At 47.0% G+C, this 22,687-nt stretch overlaps 1 protein-coding gene across 1 annotated transcript in view; it reads right to left on the bottom strand.

Moving 5' to 3' along the window:
• Positions 1–22,680, bottom strand: part of FLVCR2 (feline leukemia virus subgroup C cellular receptor family, member 2) — a gene marked incomplete at its 3' end in the record, with an annotated part of 27,624 nt that extends 4,944 nt beyond the window's left edge. The window contains 6 exon segments of the mRNA XM_010073654.1: positions 4,105–4,208; positions 5,039–5,051; positions 5,053–5,095; positions 9,653–9,793; positions 11,049–11,190; positions 22,336–22,680. Of these exon segments, the coding sequence (XP_010071956.1) occupies positions 4,105–4,208; positions 5,039–5,051; positions 5,053–5,095; positions 9,653–9,793; positions 11,049–11,190; positions 22,336–22,668 (776 nt within the window).
• Between the last annotated feature and the right edge of the window lie 7 nt (positions 22,681–22,687).

Below are 22,687 nucleotides of genomic sequence, written 5' to 3'. Positions count from 1 at the left end.
TGCTGCAGGAAACAGCCTCAAGCACACAAGCAGACTTCTGCTAAACCAGACTTTAGCAAGACTCTGCTCCCCCGAACATACCACTGATGGCAAAAAAGGAGATTTAGCTCCCAGCAGTCCAAGCAAGACTCAAAATTTTGAAAAGGGTTTAATTGATACACAGGTAGACACTAGTGCATAGGGAAACAAAGAAACTGCTGGGGAAAGACACCAAGGCAGGGCATTTCTCAGGAAGTGGCCTTTGTCACCATGTTCACCCGAGGACAAGAAGGATGCTCTGTGCCCGTATGGGCACCAGGGCATGGAAGAATGCCCAGTTTTGCTTTATAAACCTCTTATCATAGCCATAAATGTCTTACAGGAGAGATAAAAAACACAAAGGAGGAGAAGCAGATTCACAGAGGATATCTGAATAGCATGCTGATGTTTTTAGCAACCTGTTCCCATGATGGCCCTACAGACACTGATAATTATAATTGTCTGGAACAGGTACTGCCAGTCCTTAACAGACTGACTAGTGCAGTGAGTACAGGCTGGAAGTTACACACCCTGCAACACCACCCTAAGGCAACTGGGGTTAGCCTACCTCTGTGCTCTGGGGTGTAGGGAGGAAGCCCATCCATGTGGAAGCAGTGCTATGAAGGCACCAGCTGCCAAGTCTCTCCGTCAGAGCCAGAGGGAGATCTGTGAAGGAGCTGACACACTTGTCACTTGGCTGAACCTAAGCTGCCCCGACATTCATCTGCCCTCCCAGCCACATTCTCTACCCTTCAGAAGAGGCAGATTAAAGAGGTCACACAAGGGACTGTGATAAAAGAGAGACCTTGGGGAAAAAAGCCAGCCAGGGCCAGCACCAGTGAGGAACAGGACTGAAATGGAGAGCACAACTCCTGCTGTTCAGCCAGGTCCAGAGGAAGCCCTAGAGTAAGGAATGGGCATGGCCCAACCCAGCCATGTCTCACAAGGTCACTTGGATGAGGAAAGCCAAAGGGATGGGACCAGACTCACAGGAGATTGGAACTGCATAAACACTAGAGTCAAGCAACATCTGAAGCAACAAATGAACAAGGGGTGGAGGGGGGGCCACAGCCACATGCCACAGCTTTAGCTGCTCACTGGGATGTTGTGTGCAGCTCCAGAGCTCTCTGCTGTGCAGACTGGGATGACAGATGGCCTCCACAGGCTTTGCCATGAGGACAGCACATTCCAGGCTGCCCAAGACCCTGAACAGGGGCCTTTTCCCTCCAAGAAGGATCTCACTGCTGAAGACACTGAGGCATCAGGTGCTAGAGAAGGGAAGAATTGGAGAAGGCTGGTTTGGTTTTCATCACCCCCTCATCCTTCACACTCAGTTTTATGCCACTTTCATCCTGTGTGAAGGTCACAAAAAAAGGACAGCCTTGGTATATAATTTAGATAAAACATATGGCAGGACAGGGTGAAGGTATAACCACTACACAAGGACTAACCTGGAAAAGGGCTACAACAAGAAGACCCAAACTGCAGGCCAGGCTAGACTGAGAGCACCTTCACCATTCAGTGGAAGAGACCCAAGCACCCCATTCTCCAATATCCAAGTCTTTCATCCCTCCCTCAAATTTTAATGCATTTTGGGCCTCTACAGACCGAAGTTTAAAACACCACTTGGGGTCCTCTGCATAGGCAACAGAGAGAGATGGGTATTTCTCACATCTTGCCTTACAGAGTTGCAGTGAGGACAGTGAAGAGCGCTATCTGGAACCAGCTGGAACTGGAGCCATGTGAACACTGCCCTTAAAAGCAAAGCGTGGCCAAAGAGAAGTGCTGATTAATCTAGTTCCCAAAGCCCTGATTCTGAGCCAGACTCCTCTACAAATATCAACACACCCAGCAGTCTCCAGGTGTCACAACCCCATTTCTCCTCTGAGCCAGGAACCTGAAGGATGTATATGGAACCCTGTTTAAACGATGTCAAAACATGTTCTTTCGAAGATGTGGTCTGTTCTCAATAAGCCATCCCACCAGAGGCAGCCCCAGTTCTGGGACCACTCGCTCGTCACAACGTGACTCACTTATTTGTATGGGCCAAATCTCTGCCTGCTAATTCCAAAAATAAACACTGTGCAGGGGTTGCTGCAGGGACTTGCCTGCCAAATAAAAGCAAGAATGTAAGGCCATTTGGTGCCTGAGGATGACAGATGGGGAAAAGCCCGACTCAGCACAACCTCACCCTTTCAAGGAACTGCTGATGGGACAGCAAAGATCAAACACACATGTAGAGCTCTGCAATTCCTTCTGTTATTAACCTCCCCTGCCCTCCCAATCACAGCTGGATCCCCTTCATTTGCTTCCCTGTCTCTCCAAGCTGACTAAAAAAAAGGACTTGACAACTTTCCTTCCTGATTTTCATGTGCTTACCATTTCATTCCTTACACTATCTGGCATCAGAGAGAAGGGGCAAGTTACCTAGCTAGAACATCTGGCATCTTGACAGTTTTTTAAAATAGACCTTTAAATGGGGCTAAAGACAGACTCTGTAGCACTCCGAAAAATTTTGCTAGTTCCACAGAAATCCACTTTGTGGGCTGCAATGAAGAAAAAATTCTTAGTAGTGTCTTTCATCACCTAAGGCTAAATCTATCCCCTCGGTCCCTAAGGTCTGTAGGATAAAATCCATGGGTGGCATAGCCCTATTTTTCCACACTTTCAGTCAGCTCTGCCCACCTACGTGATCCCTCCAAGCAAGCAGAGGCCATGGAACAAATCCAGGATTTTTTTTTTTTCCTTGTCTCTCATTCTGCCAGATTTCAAGTCCCAGCTCTGCCTGGTGAGCCACAAAGCTCTTCAGCCTTCATGCTGCAACCTAGCTCCACTAAGGGAGCATCAGGAAGACCATCCACCCTAGCAGTGCCAGTTGAGTCTACCTTACCACTAGCCCCAGTCTGTAAAGCCACACAAGCTACATTGCACAGTTGGCAAGTGCAGTTCATAACAGCTGCGTTTCTGTTCTCCAGGACTGCCAAATGAGAACTACTTAGTGGTACATAATGATCTAGAAGCAGCAACAAGTCTCCGTATTAGTCATCTGCTCCTCTTTCCCAGCATCCCCAGAAGTCTTCAGCTACAATTCTTTCTTGTTAGCAAAGCCCATTTTCTCTCCATTTTTGATCTCTGTACTTGACAGCAAAGGCCAGAGGCCACTTCAGAAGCTGCAAGCCCACAGCTAGCCACATTCATCTAAGTTGCCCACAATGAGAGTGGGCTTTTCTGGCCCAAGACACCAGGTAGGATAATGACAGTGGGACTCCCCCAAGTGAAAAGCTGCTGCAAGAAAAAAAAACTTCAAAGTTGCCTTCAGCTCATCACCAGCACATCACCAGTAAAGCCCCTTCTCACCCAACATGCTCAGACAACAGGTTATATAGCACAGTTCTCAAAGCCAGCAGGGAAAAGGGAAAGCTGATTACATGGACCTCAACATAAGACAGGAGAGGCACTCTCCATCCCCTGGGACACCCTACAGAGGTCTCAGTTTGATCTGAGTTCCTGAGGACTGGGAGCTGCAGGACACCCAAAGACTCTTGGCTGTCCCTCTGCAGATGGCAGGGTATGCTGGCCAGATCTTCCTTCCCAACCCACCAGGCAGCAAACCCAGAATCATCTACCCACAACCCCAATACCCCTTATGCCTGCCCTAAATACAGAAACATGCCTTCACACAATGCCTCTGGGCACTGGATTCGATGTGCCTTTCATTAAGCCAGACAAAGATTCACAGAAGCTGGCTTGTAAGGGCTGAGAAACGGTCTGGTACAGTCTTGCTTCTGCTTGTGCCAAGAACTCTATCACCCCTGACAAAGCAGCTTCTGGGCCATCTCATCCTCTACCTGTGCTTCCCTGCAGACTGCTAGAAACAGACTTTGTACGGGCCCAATGCAGACTAACACACCGCTTCAAACTTCACTTTAGACTAACTGGATTTTTAAGAACCTTTTTTTTTTCCTACAAACCCTCCCAATGATTCAGTCCCTGGACTGCCAGGTTGCAGCTGCACAGGGTTGCTCCTTGCACAGTATGGGGAAAAAGCACAGTCACTAAGGGCACAGAGGCAAACAAGGGACTTACTTGTAGGTTTTGGTCCTGTCCAACCAGATGCCGGAGATCAGAGCCCCAACCATCCCTGACAGTACAATGGTGAGTCCAATCCTGCCAGCATTCACCTCCTCCCCCTGTGGCAAGACACACACACACTCATACAAAATGCAGAAGCCAAATTATAGCCAACAAGAAGCAACATGCAGAGAATCCAGAGAGGAAGAGACACCAAAGTTAGTGTCCCATACATGTCTTCTGGCTGGTAACACACCAACCAGAAATAGCCTTTGCAAGAACACTTCTGGGCCCACTATGAGCCAATGCAGTATCTTATTCTGGCCCATGAAGAAAAGTGGTTTGTCACTTCTCCCTGAACCAGTCCAGAGAAAAAAGGTGAGCACTGGCCAGGATGAACAGAGACTCTTAGAGAAGTCAGCATAAACCCTATGAAGCTTGCTGCCTGGTGTTAGGATTTCAGCCAGATCAACCAGGAAATATCAGGACCCACTATAATGCAGCACACAAAGTAGGTCTCTGGGACTCATCCCCAGCGGTAAGCTCTACAGTAGCCCAGCTACTGAGGCACCCCACCCTTCTGCCACCAGATCTACTGAGGCACCCCACCCTTCTGCCACCAAAGCACAAGTATAGGCAGTCTCCTGGTACAGATGTCGTGGTAGAAATCACTGTCAGGAACAGGGTGGAGGCAATTGCTGGAAGAATTTCTCAGAAGAATATGCTGTCATTTAGGGTGTAAAGGAGCTGTCTTTGCTAGAGCATGCCAGCTTTTTCACGGAGTGGTGTAAAGAACGAAAAGAACCAATGCTCTCCCGCCAGCCAGCCAACTTGTGTCAGAGCCAGCCAGAAGTGCTGTGGCATTGCATTTCTTACACAGACTCTCCTTTGGCAGCCAGCACTGGACAACAGCAAGCATCAGAGAGCCACGAGGGTTGGATGCACTTACTGGGTAGTAATGGATTTTTTAGAGTGGACAGGGCGTAGAAGCAACCTGCATTCAGACCTGAGAGGGGAATAAAAATGCAGCACATTCAGAGCCTGCTAGTCTCCTGCTGGGTAGTGAAAGGGTGGAAATGCAGAGAGAGAGATCTGTGGGAGCAGCAATCCATAACAAGGCTGCCTCGTCTCAGGAGAGCCAGACTGACTAGACATAGGTTACTGAAAAAAATGCAGGCCAAGGACGTCCAGATCTCAGCATGCAGGAGGAAATGCCCTGCAGTTTCAGGATGGTTCTTACCTTAACAGCTAGAGGAAAGACTGTGCATGTTTCTGGTACTGAAAGGTCCTGCAAGTCCTTCATAGGGTCTCAACCCTCCCTCACAGCCAGATCCATCTTTAGCATTTGAGTTTTCTCCTCCCCTCAGCCAAGGTAAAATACTAGAAAAGCACCTGCCTCAGCATTGCACCTTTAACAAGGACCCAGGATTCAATTAACACCAGTGCCATTGACCTGCGTGGTTTCCTCTCAGGGAAGGGCCTGATAACATTCTCCCTGCTGAGAGCCAGTAAAAAAATCCTCTCCAAGCCAAGAAACACCAGAAGGCAACTAGGAGCAGAGCCAATGGTGAGGCACAGACAGCACTTCCCCCCGGCACCTGGTGCATGTGTCTGTATGGGAAAAGCTTTGCATTTTAAAAAATATCACTGAAGCCTTAAAAAAAACCCAACTGTGAAAGTAATTGTCTTTCTGAAAGGGAAGTTAGATTAACTGTTACAGGCATCAGCCACCTGGTGAAGGTTTCTCAGTATCACCCAAGGTGAGAATGGAAACCGTTGGGGTGATACTGGTCAAGCCCCATTCAGACACTCTGCTCCAGTTTACATGCAACTCTGATCGAGTTAAATGCCTTCCCAAAGGGCAGAAAAAAACAAGAGCTTTGCTTATAGTAGACAAGAACATCTACATGAGCAGCAGACCAGCAGTACCGCAACGGCTACACTCTCACCTTGGGCGATACTGAGAAACCTTCCCCAGGTGGATAAGGTCTGTAACAGTCAGCAAAACTTTCTTCTCAGAAAGTCATTTACATTTGCAGTTAGTTTCTCTTCAAGGCTTCAGTGATCCTGATGTGGGGGGGAAGGGATGAGGACACAGATTTCACCACTGCAGCTCACATTTCTGTAGGCTCCATAAGGAGGCGTGAGTTTAAAAACTCTGGCACAGATGCCTGAAATCCTGACAGAACAGATACATGTCAAGTTCCCACTTGCTACTTTCCCTCTTTCAGCCTCAGCTAAAAGCAGAAATCTCACAATACATGATACAGAAGTGCAGTCTAGCAGGCAGAGCTTTGGCAAAGGGAACAAAACCCTGAAGTACTCAGTGATCCCATGCCTAGCCCACTACTCCACTGGGACACTGGATACCCATTGCTCTACACAGCTCATGAAGCACTCTGAGGAGCCACAAGATAGGCAGCCGGAGAGGACATCACACTTCCTTCACATGCCATCTCTGACAACATTAAGCAGAGCTCACTCCACAGCTTCATGGCACAGAGAACAGATGAATAATCTTACACAAGTGATCCCAAATAAGCCAACTGCCTCTGACAACGCTCCCTGTTCCAAAAGCATGTGTCAGGAGGTCACCGAAGAGGCTGGTAAGCTGAGTGACATGCTCTTTAGGAAGGAGGAATCCACCCAGTTCTTTCCAAGAGTTACTCAGAAAGGCTGGAAACTTGAGAAGAGCAACCAGAGAGGGGGAAGAACAACTGGAGATCCCACAGCAAGGAGGTGCCCTCCAGCCATGAAAGCGGGCTCTTTGCAACACTCGGCTATGGCTAAACAGACCACAAGAGCCTAATTTGGCTTCATCCTGTCTATACCTCTGGAGTACCCTGCTTACTAGGAGACACCACAAACTGCAGAGCCAGGACATGGGACTGTGGCAGATCAGCACCATCCCTCTACCCACTACTGCTTCACTTTAAAGCTGGCATAAACGTAGACCAGTCATTTGTGTACCTCTACTTCTCACCCAGCCAAGAGGATAGCATCCTTGTGGGGACAGCCAGACACTGCTCTGGTAGCTGATGCTGTCAGTATGCCAGCTTCACAGCAGCTCTGTGATGCATGTGATTTCTAAGAGAGAAGGGCCTCTGCTCCCAAGATGGGCAGAAAGTGATGCAGAGTTGGCAGCAACACTTGGCAGCAGAGTCAGGCAAAATATTCTAAGAATCAAAACAATGTGCTGAATTTGCATTTGTGAGGGCTGACAAGAGTTGTAGGCATGTCACATGTCACAGTTGCTCAGTGAAGCTTCTCTGTGAATTACAGCTGTTTGAATGCTCATAAAACAGGCAAGGGTTATTTCCAGAGGGGCAATGCCCATTTGCCCATGCAGATTATTAAAACGAGAACTAGTAGCTGGGAGCATGACATCTGAAGATTCAGCCCCACCTGATTCACTAGCTGGTTACCATGGTTTGCTTATAATGTGCTGTAGAAGAACACTTTTGAGACCTCACAGTGTCTCCTCTATTTTACAGAGGCCAAAAAGGGGAAGTTTATTGCCTATTGCTCCAAAAGGAGCCCTTATTAAGCCTCAGACTAGAATCCAAGTCTTCTATAGCTAAGCAGCCTATTGCCTACATGCCAGCCTATTGGTCTCCCTTCTCTTCACCCTCCTGATCCTCCAGCACAATGGCTCCTTATGCAGATCTCACTGGCCTGCCTCCTCCTCCCTGTTTTATTACCTTTCCAAATGCTGATTCTTTGGGGCTGTCTCATCATCCCCACTTTACCAGCCTTTCCCACCCTTTTCCTGCTTACTGCCTCCCAGTAGCAACATGGTCTCCAGTGCAAAGCCCAACCCAATAAACTCAGAGTTTCTTAATGCCCATTCCATGTTATGCCTCAGCTTTACAGAAGCAACGTCAGCAGCCTTTGGGAAAAATCTGCCTGCAGGTTTTCCTGAAAAGCAGTTCGCTAGCACTAACAGCCACAGTGCCACCAATGTTTGCAGCACTACAAGCCTTACCACAGGAAAGGAGTTGGCAGCTGCTGGTAATCTCAAGAGCTTAGAGGTCTGCAGACCTGTTCTGATCTGGCATCATGTAAGGGCCCTCATTCTTTCTACAGCCAGGGGAGATGAACAAGCGGCAGGTTTCCCCCTCTCTCCCTGATACACACTGTGCTAATACAAAAGCTAAGAGGCTGCAGGTATCTTTGTGTTAGCTAAGGAGGATGACTGAGTTGCACTGGTGTGGCTGCAGATGTCTTAAATCTTGGCCAACATAACTTTTGACTTGAGTAGGAAAAACTGTCCCCATTTCAAAGCCAGACTAGTTTAAAAAAAAAGTTTCATTGCATAGTTCTCTCTCTGAGTAATAGCCACCACCTCAAGTCAAGCTGGAGATTGACACGAGGCTGACACAGAGAGGAACAGAATAAATGCACCAGCAGGAAGAGAGACTGAATTATGAGCCATTGAACAACCTTTCCATGTTGTTTGTGACTGCCAGAAGGGAATTGTCCCAGGGAGGTCAGATTCTAAACAGTCTCTTCATAGTGAGAGTCCTCCTCTTTCCTCTAGGACTTGTTTACACCTATTAGAACAAATACTTTCCTCTTACCTTTATCTGAAAGGGACATTTCTAGAGGGCTATTGGACTGAGAGGGAAGAAGAGATTTCAACAACTCCAAAGACCATTAGCACCCTCAGCAGGTACAAGCCACCATCTCACTCTCTCCAACCTAGCTACTCATCAACCAGGTCCTTTAGGCACAATTGCTGGCAGAGCGGCAGAACTTCCAGCCCTATTTAAATTTTCCCCTGAGGAGCTTCCACAGCAAGCTGGTAGGAAGTGAGGACGAAACTCCTTGCAGACCAGCTGGCTACAGTATATCCTATTATGGAGCCAAGCATAGACTGCAATGGCCTTTCTGCTAAAGAGAAAAATACTTTTCCATATGACAATTCAGCATCAGGAACAGATTCAACACATCACACTCTCCTCAGAGAAACAGACCAAGACTGCTGAAGCAAGCAGCAAACCCAGTGTGCAATGACAGATGGCAAAAGACGTTCTTCAATCCTTCCTTCCATTTGTTTCATAGGGGCTGCCCCAGAAGCTGATGCAGTCTGCACATCTGCATGCTCCACATGACCTCCACTGGGATGCCTGGCAGCCATACCCTTGCCTTGGGTATGACTTTCACTCAGTGCTGTGAGTTGTGCTCAGACACAGCTCCATATATTTCTTAGGTAAACACTTAGGTTGGTTCATTGCAAGTAACTAACTGACCAGAAAAAAAAACCCACAACAAGATAAGGAAATCCTCTGAACAGAAAACAGTCAACGACTGAGAGAACAGCAGCAGGGGCATATTGTACTCTGTGTGCTTGCCTTGCTTTTGTTCTTCCCTACGCATTTGCTTGTAACCACTGCTGGAGATTAGTGGGCTAGAAGGACTCCTGGTCTGTGGCAGCACAGCTGTCCTTATGCTCCCCTAAAACGACTCAGGGCAGTTACTGCCCCAGCAGAGGACAGAGAGAGAGGGAGAAGCTAAGCATGTCTAGCAGTGATAACTTCACAGAAGAAAGGCCAGACCTTACCATAAGTGACCATAAGTAGCAAAAAGTTGGCATTGCGGAGCAGATGGAGGATTGATTGCACATAGGAATATTCCTCTGCCGGTCTTGACTGGATCAAGGCCTGAGCTCGACTCGGAGGGTGTGAGGGCTTCTCTTTAAAGACTGAAACCAGACACAAAGTACATCTGTTAGTAACAGTGCTATCAGGGAGCCTGAGCACACACTGTGGGAAGAGCCATTTGAGGGATGGCACAGGGGCTAGTAAAACCAAGTGTACAAAACACACCAGCATCCTTAAGCTTTGATCTCCATGCATGAACTTAGCCAGGAACAGGAAAGAACAGCCTCGCCAACAGTAACTCCTGCCACTGGGGAAACCACCTTGCCTTCAATTAGCTTTTTGTGTAGGCAGTGTCTAGCAGCAACAAAACAGTTCTCAGGACTAATAATGCCTTTGTCTCCAGGAGGATGGCCAGACAGCTGCTAAATTGTTGCATGGTGTTACAAATGCAGAAGTGGAATGTGAAAAGCCAACTGGCAGTGGTGGCATGGTGTCCTGCAGTGCCCAGTGCCTAGGGAGCAATGACCTATGTCTGGTTTTACTTCAGGCCTGGCACTTCTTAGGCTGGCCAAGCCATCTGCAGTCCCTAACCAGCATTAAAGTAGCATCCAGAAATCCTGGTCACAGGCAATACTGCTGTACCAGGTGCTAGACAGACATTTTTGTAACTTGTCTATTTCCTGCCCCAGATTCTTTAAAGACTACATCTGATTCAGCCACCAGGCAACATGAACAGCTAGCAAGAGGAGCCCATTAAAAAAAAAATTACATGGAGTTCAACAGACAAGCTCGGCCCTCCAGTGAGGCTGCCAGTCTTTTATGCTAAAGATCTGGCTTCCACTTCACATGTTAAGCGGGGGACTTGCACTTCTGGTGTCCTGCTACTGCTCTTAATGCTTCCTTCTCTCCATTCCTGACTGGTTACTCTTTTCTCCTGGGAACAGTTTGTTCCTGTGATGCCATATAACCTGCCTCTTTCTCCCTACCCTTAAGAAGTAGTCAGGTCCAAGACATAACCCAAGGCCCAGGACCCTGTTTGCAGACAAGATGACTGTGAACCTTGGAACATTTCCATTGGCTTTTAAAGGACTTGCTCATGCCAGAGTTTTTATTACGCAGGCAATCAAAGGATAAAGTGAACGATTTGGCAGGCTCACTCACCACCTCTTGTACTCCCTTCTACATGTGCTGTTCATTAAGGGCTTGAAGCGGCAAGATACAGTATTGCATGACCCTGTCAGCTGCATGCTAGGACACATCCCCAGATGACCTCCCCAGCTTGTTTCCTAGCACACAGGCCTCTCACACACACTCTCGGTCCCACCTGGTTTCATGTGCACGCTTCCACCTCCTTACCTATGATGACCAGGATGAACAGGGCTGTTGCCACACCTGCAGTAATGAAGAACATGATGCTGATGTGGTAGGCCAGCTTCTCTACATCCTCCACATTGGGAACCAGAACTGGAGGGACCAGAAAGCCCACAGCAATGCCGAGCTGAGCAGGAGAGAGAGGGGACCCACAGAGATGTGACATGGAACCACAACTGCCATCACCCTACAGCTCAGACCCCTGATGCCCAGTAAGGGCTTAACTGAGCCTAATCCAATTTCACAACCAAGGTGAAAATCTTCTTTAGCCCCCAAAAATTAACAGATAAAAGCCAGCTACCCATTGCAATAGGCCATAAGTGAGGTCCTCCCACTTCACTCACAGCTGCCAGGATATTCAAGGCAAGGTTTTACAACAGAATTGAGCAAAATTAATACCTGCCTCCATCAAAGTGGAGGTCTTGCTTCCCCTGTCCACCCCCATGCACATATGTTCCTGTCCACACACACACACCCCACTCCTTCTTTTGCACCTGTTCTGGTGCTGGCCTAGTCACCTGGTAATACAATTTCGCTCATTAAAAATGGCAGAAAACAAGTCCATCAAAACCCACCACCGTTCTTTACTAGGTTAACGAGTTGAACCTATTTATTTTCCAGCCAGACAAGCTTAAGGTCTGAGACAGAAACTTGCCCACTCCTAATGAGCGAGATATTAATCTGGCTCAGCCACTTTATGACACTGTTTCCTAATGAGTCCCCTCCCAAGACAAGGCTTGCCCTATGACCACTAGGACAACCTAGAAAAACATCACGGTTGAGAGTGAAAGAAGTGCTGATGGCACGGTCCCTAAACATGAGGTTGTGTGAAGGGACTTGGCAACTGCCCCTGGATAAAATGCTTGGCTCTGAAGGGCTGCAAGAAAAAAAACCCTGCAGTTCTGGCCTCTGCTGTGCCAAGAGCCCCACATGGCCAGCCAAGGAGCTCCTGCAGTGGCAGCACACACTTTAGTGAGGACATCAAGGCTTTTAACTCCACAGCCATTTCTCTTGGACAGCGAGCAGCTGTGGCAGCACAGGCTTTTGCCACACTGGTAAGTGGGACTGACAGTGGCACAGATTTCAGTGCCACCCTCAAATGTGAAAGAGAAAAAAATAGCTTCTTTGGTGCTTGGGAGCACACCTTCTTTTCATAAAGTGGGAGCCAAAGTGCAATCAGCACATTCATCAGTACTCTAAACACAAGAGGAGCCTACAAAAGCCATTTCCCCCCACCTCCCCCCGCCATTTGTGTTTCACTGTTTGTGGCTGTGTTTCAATCACCATGTGGTACCCAAACACCATGTATTTACCTGTTCCTCTGGCCTTTCCCCAGCACTTGCAGCCCTCTCAGACATCAGAAAAAGAGCCATGCTCAAGCTCAGCTCTTGCTTGCTCTTAAGGCTCTGCACACTCATCAATGTTTTGTTTAGCAACACCCTAATTTTTGCTGTTTCCTGATTTAAGCCTATGTTTCTCGTTGTGGACAGTGACGAGGCACACACAAGAGCCTCTAATAGAAGGAGGGAATGAGAAAGCACCTGTCATGGTCAGACCCAGCTAGCAGCACCAGACACCACGCAGCCATTCGCTCACCCTTTCCCCCCTACCCTGGGGATGGGGGAGAGAGTTAAAGGGATAAAGCAAAAAGACACTCGTGGGTTGAGCTAAGAACAATTTAATAACTAAAATACAATACAACTGAACATTATAATAATAGCAATAATAATATACAAATGAGTGGCACAACTGCTCACCACATGATGACTGACTGCTTAGCCTGTTCCCACAAGTCTCGTGTGAAGGCTGAGAAAATAAAGCAATGCAAAAACAAGGTTAGTTCTGCAAGTCTGTGTTAACCCTCCTTACAGAGACCATCAGTCATTAGGGTTCATAGTGCAGTCCCTTTCACCAGGATAGAAATTAGGATCTCCAACCTTTGCACAGACAGAAAGGTCTCCAAGACCTATATAGATAGGTTCTAGTTCCCAAAATTTGGGATATCATTCAGCATCCCCACACCCAAAACGACATTCTCCTAATCACCAAGAATCTCTCCTTAGGAACCAGGCAGCTGGCATATTATTTTAAGAAGGCTTTAGGTTAATTTTTGAACAGAATACCAGGGAAGTCAACAACTACAACAGAGTGTGCTGTTCAGATGACTTATTATTTAAAGGCTGATAAAGGGTAGAAGGAAGGTATTTCCTATCTGAATTGTGTCAAGTCCCAACAACATCATCATATTCAAGATTCAAGTGTATACAAGAACAGGCAACAAAACCAAGAGCAAGTGGCTAATAAGACTGTATAAATGAACCCAAAGTCCTGAAATGGAAAATGTGATGTCTAATTTAAGTTTAGCTGTTTGTATACTAAGAGTCTGCTGAAGGAAGATAATCAGCGTGGTATCAGCATAAAAACTGTAAATGAATGATCGATGGAGGAGTGGGTCTCCACCTTAAAGAAAACTAAGAGTCAGCAATACAGAAGCCCTATAAAATTCCATAAGTAAGCACAAATATTGACAGAGAAGACCACCAGACCCAGAAGGTCAATTAAAGTGTTGGAAGATAGAAAGAGAGAGATGCTGCAAAGGCAGAAAAAATATAACACTGAGAAATTTTGACAATGCCCTTGCAGGCTAGATAAGCGTTATGACAGGGATGATGCAGAGACTGCATTTCTGTATTCCATAAATACTTTTCCAAGGAGAACCTATAAGAGGCAGCACAATTTGTGATTTAGACCTAAAGCAGCACAGTGTGACCACAATCAATAATATTACAGAAGAGTTCTGCACTGCACTCAAATTCAGCTTCCTTGCGACAGTGAGGAAAAAAAAAACCCACTCTCCAAAGCACTAGGGCAATATTCAACTCACAGAGGGAGCTGCCTAGAAGGAAAGAAGCTTGTTAAAATGAAATTAAAAATAAAAGATGAAGAAATTAAATGCTTGCAAGTGGCACTAAGACTGTGTAAAGACACTGCATCAGAGGCTCAGTGTTAAGCCTAGAGAATAGCAGCAAAAAAATTTAGAACAGAATAAAGGAACCACAGTTAAGTGAAAAAAACACCCCCACCCAACTCAAAAACTGGACATTATTCCTTCAAGCAAAGGAAAAAAAGACAGCAAGCTGGACCAAACTGAAGTAAAACCATAATTAAGCCAAAAAAGGCTGTGTAACAACTTTACAAACTAAGTCAAAACTCTTCAAACACAGCAAAATCAGAAAACCTGTCAAAAAGTCTGTAGGACCAAAAGATGACCACTGCAGAAGGAGAACATTCAAGAATGAGGGAGAACTAAATGAAGTCTTGCACCAGCATTCATAACATTGAGAGTTTTCCACATCAACAAAATCTCTCCACATGGCAAAACTCTGAAGCATATCCAGGGAAGATATTAATCGATTTATTTCAACTAATTTATTCTACAAGGTGTCAGGACCAGATGGTATTCATCCAGGAGTTCAAAAGAACAAGTCAACAGAAAACCCACACAACTCGCACACAAACACACCAAACTGTTAACTCTGCTGTGTTGCCAAATACTCAAATCAGGAATGGAGGAAAGGAGAAGTGATGTGAATTTTTAAGAGGCCAGGCACAGGCAGGAGCCCCAGGAAATCCCAGGGCCAGCAGCCCGCCATTTGGCCAAGCTGGCAGAAACAGTAGCAATCAAAAGATTGAAGTTTACAACAGGCTTTTCAGGCACTACGATTTCAACACAACCTCAGCAAGTTCCCAAGCCAAGACTTCGGAGAGTTATGAGGATACGCTCTTTTTTTTACAGTCTTTCCCTTAGCACTTATCACGGACCAGCCTGGGGCCACGTGACAAATTTGACCTGACCTAAGCCAGATGCTCCTCTGATCTGATGCATTGTACCTTTCCAAAGGAAAGGCTTTTGGGGAAAAAAAATAATTTAAATCAAGGGCTTCACCTGCTCTCAGCAAAGAGAGCTTTTATCAACACACCATTGGAACTACTCTACCTTTCTACTCCCAGAGGAGTGACTTTTAACAGGGCTCAAATCCATTTTGATCTCAGAGTCAATCTTTCACACACACCCCCTTCCACCCCAGATGAGCCTGGAGAAGCAAAACAGGACACTACCCACTGCAGACCTTTCTTTGAGGGACATTTGTGAAACTCTTACCAAATGCAATGTTTTACAGCATGAATAAAACCAATACTTGACCTGTGCCAAAGATTTCCCTCCTGGCAGCCCAACACTGAGCCACCCATACAGTGTCACTGCCAGAAGCCTTCTGAAGGTCACACCAACCCGATTTCCTGCAGGACCATCCCTCCATTCCTAACGGAGCCTCCTCCACTGCCTCTGAAGGCAGGTGAAGAGGAAATATTCATCTAACTGCTGGGGAGATACAGTACCAGTGTTGAACTATTTACTTGCAAAGCATGGCACTACCTCTAATCCTCAACATCCACATCAACCAAGGAACATGGAGATGAACAATCCTCTAGAAAACCATACGGACTACCATGCTTTGGAAGAAAATGACCGATATTTCAATTGTTTTAGCAAGTCAGTCCTGCTGTTTACCTGTTTTCTGACAGATATGTTTAAGCCTGTAAGGCTTCACATTTTCAAGATGTTCTTCTCCAGACACAATAGCAGAAATGGTTTGGGGGTTTTGGGGTTTTATTTTGCGGGGGGGTGGGGTTTATTATACTTGATTCTAATGCAAGTGGCTTTGGATACTGAGAGCTTAAAAACAAGTCCTGTGAGATTCCCCATATGAACAATGACCCAATAGCATTATCACCAGAGAAGCCAAGTATCTTGGTGAGAAGTCAACAAAGCAAGCCTGCACACTGCAACTGTTGTTTTTCTAGAAACCTCCATCTCGGATAACCACCAGAGCAATAGGTTGTCTCTCCAAAAATCTTACAGACAAAACACAAACGCCAAGTACAGCAACATCTGTCCTGTTCAGTAACAGATGAGATTAGATCAGGATGTCACGTAGCCAGCACTAGCTACCCTGTAGTGCAAACCAGTGCAAAGATGCAGAATGTAACTGGTAGTGGCAAAGGACACATGTGACCGGTGGGAGGGGGAGGCTGCACAGTGTACTGAATCTGAACAATGCACCTCTTGTTGCAGTAGGAAAGTCCTGTGGGGCTGCTTCCTTAAGGGGAACAAAAGGTCTGTCCTCCTCACTACATTGCTTTTACATGTATGAGAGAGGGCAACTTTAAACCAAGGTACAGGACCCATTCCAGATGCCTCTCCAACAGTTCTGCCAACATAATTAAATGCATCAGACCTGGATCTCCATTCACCCACAGAACCCCTTTGAGGGAGTACCTGTTCCAAAGCCCACACACAGCCTCTTCTCTACTCTTGTCTGTGCGTCCAAGCTCTGCCCTGCGGTACTCCCTCCTTTTCTAACTACAGGTGCCTCCCATGCTATAACCATGACATTTCACAAGAGCAGCTAAACTTTCTGACCCTACAGTTCACGCATCGCAACCTACAGAGAGCAGACAGCCACCCCCTTCTCACACCCTGACTCCTACTGCACATCAGCTTCCCAATCCGTTGCTATCAGCACAGGTCCCAGCTGCCTTTCTGTACAGAAGGCTACAGTAGGACTGAAAGTACCCAACTGAAAAGCTGTGTAAAGCAGAAGCTGCCAGTTCCTACCCAGTATACTTTTGTACGGATTGCCGTCCAGAATATGCTTCTTCCGTACCATTGACAGCAAAACTAAAAAAAACTTGCTGAAATTCAGATAGTCAGGAAGTCAACATATGTTAAATGTTTGCAAACCACAGCTTAGTCACCTTTCTTGCAGTGTTTTACAAAGCAGAAGGGACCCTAGTTGTGAAAGGAAAAATTGTAATCCAGGCCTTGTGTCAAGATAAGGTAGGGCTTAGGCTCTTTTTTACTCTCCCACTGATGTGGGAGATAATGTATTTTTTAAAACCAGACTTGCACAATCAAAGCTCTTCTGCAAGCAAAGCAAACTCCCTTCCTCATCACACTTCTGCTTCTGTGGCATCATCTCATACTGCCTAATATGATGCAATGCTGTATGATGAAGACTACTTCTCTATGCAAGTCATTTAGGGCCTCTTAGCCTTGAATGCACCTTCCCCCAGTTTACTAGGAAAGAAATGCAATGCAGCAAAACAACAGCAGTAGATAAGAGAGAATAAAGCAGAAGAGGGATTTCAGCTCTGACAGCCTCCTCAGCTGCTGCTGGACTCCTCAGTTCAGATGTAATACTCTGGTCAAGGACGTACTACAGTCACCTACCATTGTCAGCCCTGGAGGATCCTGCAGGACAAGTGCTAAGGGTGCCATAGGGCACCCCTCCCAGCAAAAACACTGCAGTCATTCATTTAACTCCCATGCAACTTCCACAGAACATAACCCAAAAGCCAGCTGCTTCTGTGAGGGAGAAGGGAGAGCTGCGTTTTGTGTATGGCTAGGAAGGGAGCACCACATGAAATCAGTAGAAAAGTTACTTTCAGACTCCAGTGGCTATTTATAGAAACTTATGCATTCCTGGGAAAGCCACGTCGCTCTTGGGTCAGCACGCCCTCCCACAATGAGCCGCGTCCAGGATCTCAGAGAGCTGGCCACATAGCACTCCTTGTGATTCAAGTGCTCTGATCCACCCTGCCCGCCTTTACAGGGGAAGTAAGGAGCAAGGGCTGGAGAATGTCAACCATTAACTACTGCCACTACCAGGTCCTCTTGGTTCCCTGCTAAAATCTTCTCTATTCTAATAGCTAAAACCCTGGGAGATACGGGGCCAAGCTACCACCTGCCCCTACTCTAACAGGGATCAAATCTCATCTGAAGAGATGGGTGCTTCCAGCAGGGACAGAACAGCCAGAGAGATCTAGAGGCCCGCTTGAAGACAGGAATTCCACAGGACATGCTCCATTTCCACAAAACTTCTTAGACTTTCAGATGCTGCCTTCCCTGAGGGGTGAAAGGTAGCAGAGTTAGCAGTGAGGCATCGAACAGCAGCAGGTACTCAGCACAAACACCACTGCAGGCTCACCAGCACAAAAGCAATTGCCATTCAGATATTGCAGACCTGATTATTCGGCAACACCCACCCCACCCACTACCCCAGGCAGTCTGTTTCCCCCAATTCAGAACAAGCGGAAGGGACCCACCAAGAGACAGAGAGTGTTTCCCTGAATTTCATTCACAGCTTATCATCCAGTTTGTCCACTTCAAAAGCCATCACCTAATCATTGCTGGACTGCCACTCCCAGCAGTCTGCAATAACACCTAAAAGCTCTGCTTCAGGCCTCAGGTTTCTGTTATGGAAGCCCTAAATCTCTGAAGTCTCATGCCAGCTGCATCAGAATAAGGGCAGACTCCACCTAAAGACCAGTAAGGTCCTCAATGATTTTTTCCCAGAGGCAGGGATTAAATGAAGTTGAAGTTTTCTTTCCTCCCAAACCACATCAACACCTTTTATCAACCCCTGCTAAAAAATGAAGAGGCAAAATCACAACAGAAAGATCACCTAACATGCCTGCATCCTTATACTCCCAAGCCCATCAGCTGCTTGTTTCTCTTTGTTGGAATGGCAAGAGCCAGGAATAAGGTCTATTTCAGTCACAAAAAGGTAATAATACTGGTGGCAAAGCAATACAAAGTCACAAACACAAGTGTTCTTTCATTGGCCCTGTGCAACACATTTACACACTTCTCTGCATGTTGCCCATGTCCCTTGCCCACTAGGTGACAACGGGGAGATACAGCAGGAAGAGATACACCTAAAACCAACACGCCTGAAGAAGCATGGCCCAAGCACAGCAGTCCAGTACACACCATGGCAGCTGAAGTAGAGAGCTGGTACCTGGCTACCAAGATCCAGCTTATAAATCTCAAAAAGCCACGAGAATTTAACTCATTACCTAAACATCACCACCACTGTTAGTTCTGTCACACCACAGAACCGTGTTTCCTCATCCCCAAAAGACAGCAGAGCAAGTACGTTAGAGGAAGGGGCATGGCCTGCTGCTCCAGCAAGCACGTATCACTGCAGATGCTAGTATCTCAGGAGAGTGTCTCTTCCTACTGCAGTCCTATCACCAGAGAGAACGAGAGGACAGTCTCCCTCCAACACAGAAATCAGAAGCTCATTTGTTGCAACCTGTCAGGTTGGCCCCAAACAGGGAACCAGCAGATGAATCAATACACTGAAATGGAAGCAGCACAGCCTTAAGCAAACCACTCTCTCCCACCCACCTCTTGTGCATGGACTTCACGTAGATGTCCACCACCGAGCTCCTCCACAACTGACACTGCTGACAGTGTAGCAGGCATGCTCCTACTGACAGCTGCATTTCAGAAGCATGCAAGACAAATTCCTCCCAGTATTCAAACACATCTGAAGGACATTAGTGAACTCTTCAAAACACTTCTGCTTCCTTACCCCAGAACTTCACTCTGAGGAAAAGTCCTCACGTAGATGTTTCCTAGTCTTTTAAGCAATGAGAAACTAATAATATTTTAATAACACTAACATTTTAATGCCAAAGTATCCAACATGCAAGTAAACCTCTTTCTACACCTCCCCATACATGCACTTGCAGGGACAAGGGAAAAGAATGGACAAACCTATGCATGACTCTGTTAAAATCCGGAAAAGTAAAATATCATGAAAACCAGCAATGGGTGAACAAAACAATGGGACTGCCTGCTCCACAGGTGTCCACACTTTTCTCTTCTAGAAGTTCTCCAGCATTGATTAGACTGCTCAATCTAACTCTTCTTTGCACTTCAAATACCACAGCAATGCATGACCAGAAACAAGTGAGGAGAAGCCAATACTCTACTAGGGTTGGTTTGTTTTTTAAAAGATATTTAATACCCAGTCTGACTGATTCAATGATTTACCTGAATGGGCTAACTTTAAGCCTGAAGGTTACCATCACTCAGCAAGCAGCAGCAGCACCCTGAGCAGACATCACCCCAGCAGATCTCGATGAACCAGCAGGCAGGGCTCTCCTCAGGGCAGCACTGCTTTACTACTGCCCAAGGCCAAGACAGCAGGAGCAGAAAGAGGGCAGGTGTGTCAAACAAAGGAGGAGTGACACTGCCCCACTCCTCCATGTAGCTGGTTGCAATTCTTGATGGAGAGGGATGTCAGTGCTTGGCATTCAATAATAATAATCATTATAACAACTCATGACAAAGTTTTCCACCTTGAGGATCTGCAACTAAGTGACGTGGCAAAGAAAGGAAGACCATACAGTTGTAGAGGAGTTAACATAGGGAATAATTTGCCATACTGGCATACTGCAATTACAAACCCGCTGTATTACACCCTTTGCTAACACTCCCTAAAACACAGTCTTTAACTGCAGAGTCAGGAAAAAAGGATGCCTCTATTTCTTCCCTCTGCCCAACAGCACCAATAAACAAAATAGTTACTTGTCATTTTCACTATGATTATGCACCTCAGGACCCTTGACCAAGAGAATGAATGGGTCCTTGCTATGGCATACGCCCTGCCTTTAGTCACTGCAATTTCTGACTTGTCCAGTTCTTTAAAAGGAAAGTCTAGGCTTACAAAGCAAAGGCTATATACCGAACTGAGGTCTCACTGCCATGTCAGTTCAACCCCCAGAGCAGTGTGGAACACCAAAAGTGTAGCCAATGTTTGCTTTTCACAACCGTTATGCTAACCCACTCCTTTTAGGACTATGAGGATACCACACACGCATAAAGCACAGGCTGAAAACCTCACTGTTTGGATTTCTTATGCACACTGTTGAGTAACTCCACCTGAATAATAAAGAAAAGTCTGACAGAAAATGATCAGTTACTTATGTACTCCTAAATCAACAGAGTGCTCATGCCAAGTTAAATGCCTTCCACTCTAAAGATTCATTTAAAACACAAAAAACAGCCCACTAGCCTGGGTGATAAGAACAAAGAGGAAAGCTTAGATTTATTCAGAGAAAGATAAGTATGTTTTCTCTTTCCAGAAGATGTAAACCAGTCTCCTTAATTCCCTAGTGCCATTCAACAAACTTCAGTTCCTCAAATACCACTTCTGAGCATTCACCTCTTTTTGCCTCAGCAGTATCTAAATAAATGCATAAACCCAGGAATGTGGGGAAAGGAGACCTCAAACCAACTACACACAAAGTTATCTGTGAGGAAGAACCATGCATTAGGGACTACGTGAATGGCAAGCCATTCAAATCTGAACAGCAGCCACCCACAGGCTGAATCAAAGATGGTCCAGGGTGGTGAACAGAGTCATGTGTAAGGGAGCACCTTGGGTCTCAAGCAAGGGACACAGGTCCAGCCTAGCAACTAATGCCAGGTTCTGTTTCCCTCTTCTTCATGGCAGCGCTGCAGAGCCAGACTCACTTTGCTTACGCCACATTGCATCAGTATTGGCCTATCTGCTTCATGCAGCAGCGATGAGTGGGTGTTCCGGTGCAAGGGTCAAGAAGCTATTTCCCTGACTCTTTCAAAGCTGTGGAAAAAATGTATCTCCTCTGAGCACTAGCTGGCTACAGGAAAAGACCATCACAGCTTGAGCAAGTGCAGGTCACTGGCCTCCCTGACCTGCCTTGATACCAGAGTGCTCAGGGAGCTTACCTCACTCTACCCTGATGGAAGGTTTGTTTCTTTTCAAAGCAACTGCTTGTGGAAACTCTGTACCTACTTTTTAAAAGGTATGGAAGTGCTGAAGTCCTTTTCCTACAGGGCTCAGTGACAAGTGCTCTTATCTCCTTTGTCCCATCGAGTTGTCAGCAGGAGGAGGATAGTGCAATGTCAAGTCCAGCTACAACTGCAGATCTGAGGTTCGCAAGACACTACCTAAAGCACATTTCTCGGCCCTTCGCATTCCCCTCCAGCCCATCCATGGTTCTACGGAATCACCCTAGTCTGGAAATTTGCAGACACAGGAGGAGGACAGCACTGGAGAAGACCCTGAACCTAAACACCTCTTGAAGCCAGAATCATACCCAACTCTCCTGTTGCCCCCAACTTTGTAGACTTGAGTCCCACTTGCCTCTGCCACCACTATCAGCCCACAGCCAGCTGTGTCCCTCCAGATACCAGCTGCATTTCCCAGGGGGAACTTCATGTAAGTGCCCCTTATCCCTGCTGCTGCCCTCCAGGCCCTGTGCAACTCTTCCCCCTCCCTGGTTTGCCCCCTTCACACTCCCAGTCTCCGGCCAGGCAGGTGACAGCCCCCCCCTCCCCCGATGCCCAGCCGGTCAGGGAGCATTCCCCCACTACCTGGTTCCCAAAGACAGCAACGGAGCAGGCGGTGGAGACCTCCCGGGAGCCGAACCAGACAGAGGCGATGTGCGAAGGCATGCCCAGGATGAAGACCTGGGCCAGGGAGCAGATGACCTGCCCCAGGACGGTGACGGGGAAGAGGTGCGGCTTCAGGCTGCCCAGCTTCACCCAGGCGCCCAGGGCGTTGAGGGCCGAGCCTGCCAGGGCAATGAAGCGCAGGCCCCTCCGGTCCAGCAGCCAGGCGACGGGGAAGAGCAGCGGGATGTAGGTGACCATGTAGCTCATGGACAGCCAGTCGATGGCGAAGGCGCTGACTCCGTAGAAACGCATGAAGATGTTGTTGATGCTG

This window comes from Pterocles gutturalis, unplaced genomic scaffold (genome assembly GCF_000699245.1).
Source record: "Pterocles gutturalis isolate BGI_N339 unplaced genomic scaffold, ASM69924v1 scaffold30932, whole genome shotgun sequence".
NCBI lineage: Eukaryota > Metazoa > Chordata > Aves > Pterocliformes > Pteroclidae > Pterocles > Pterocles gutturalis.
The sequence above is the reverse complement of the archived record's forward strand: the minus strand, read 5'-3'. Positions and strand labels throughout refer to the sequence as shown.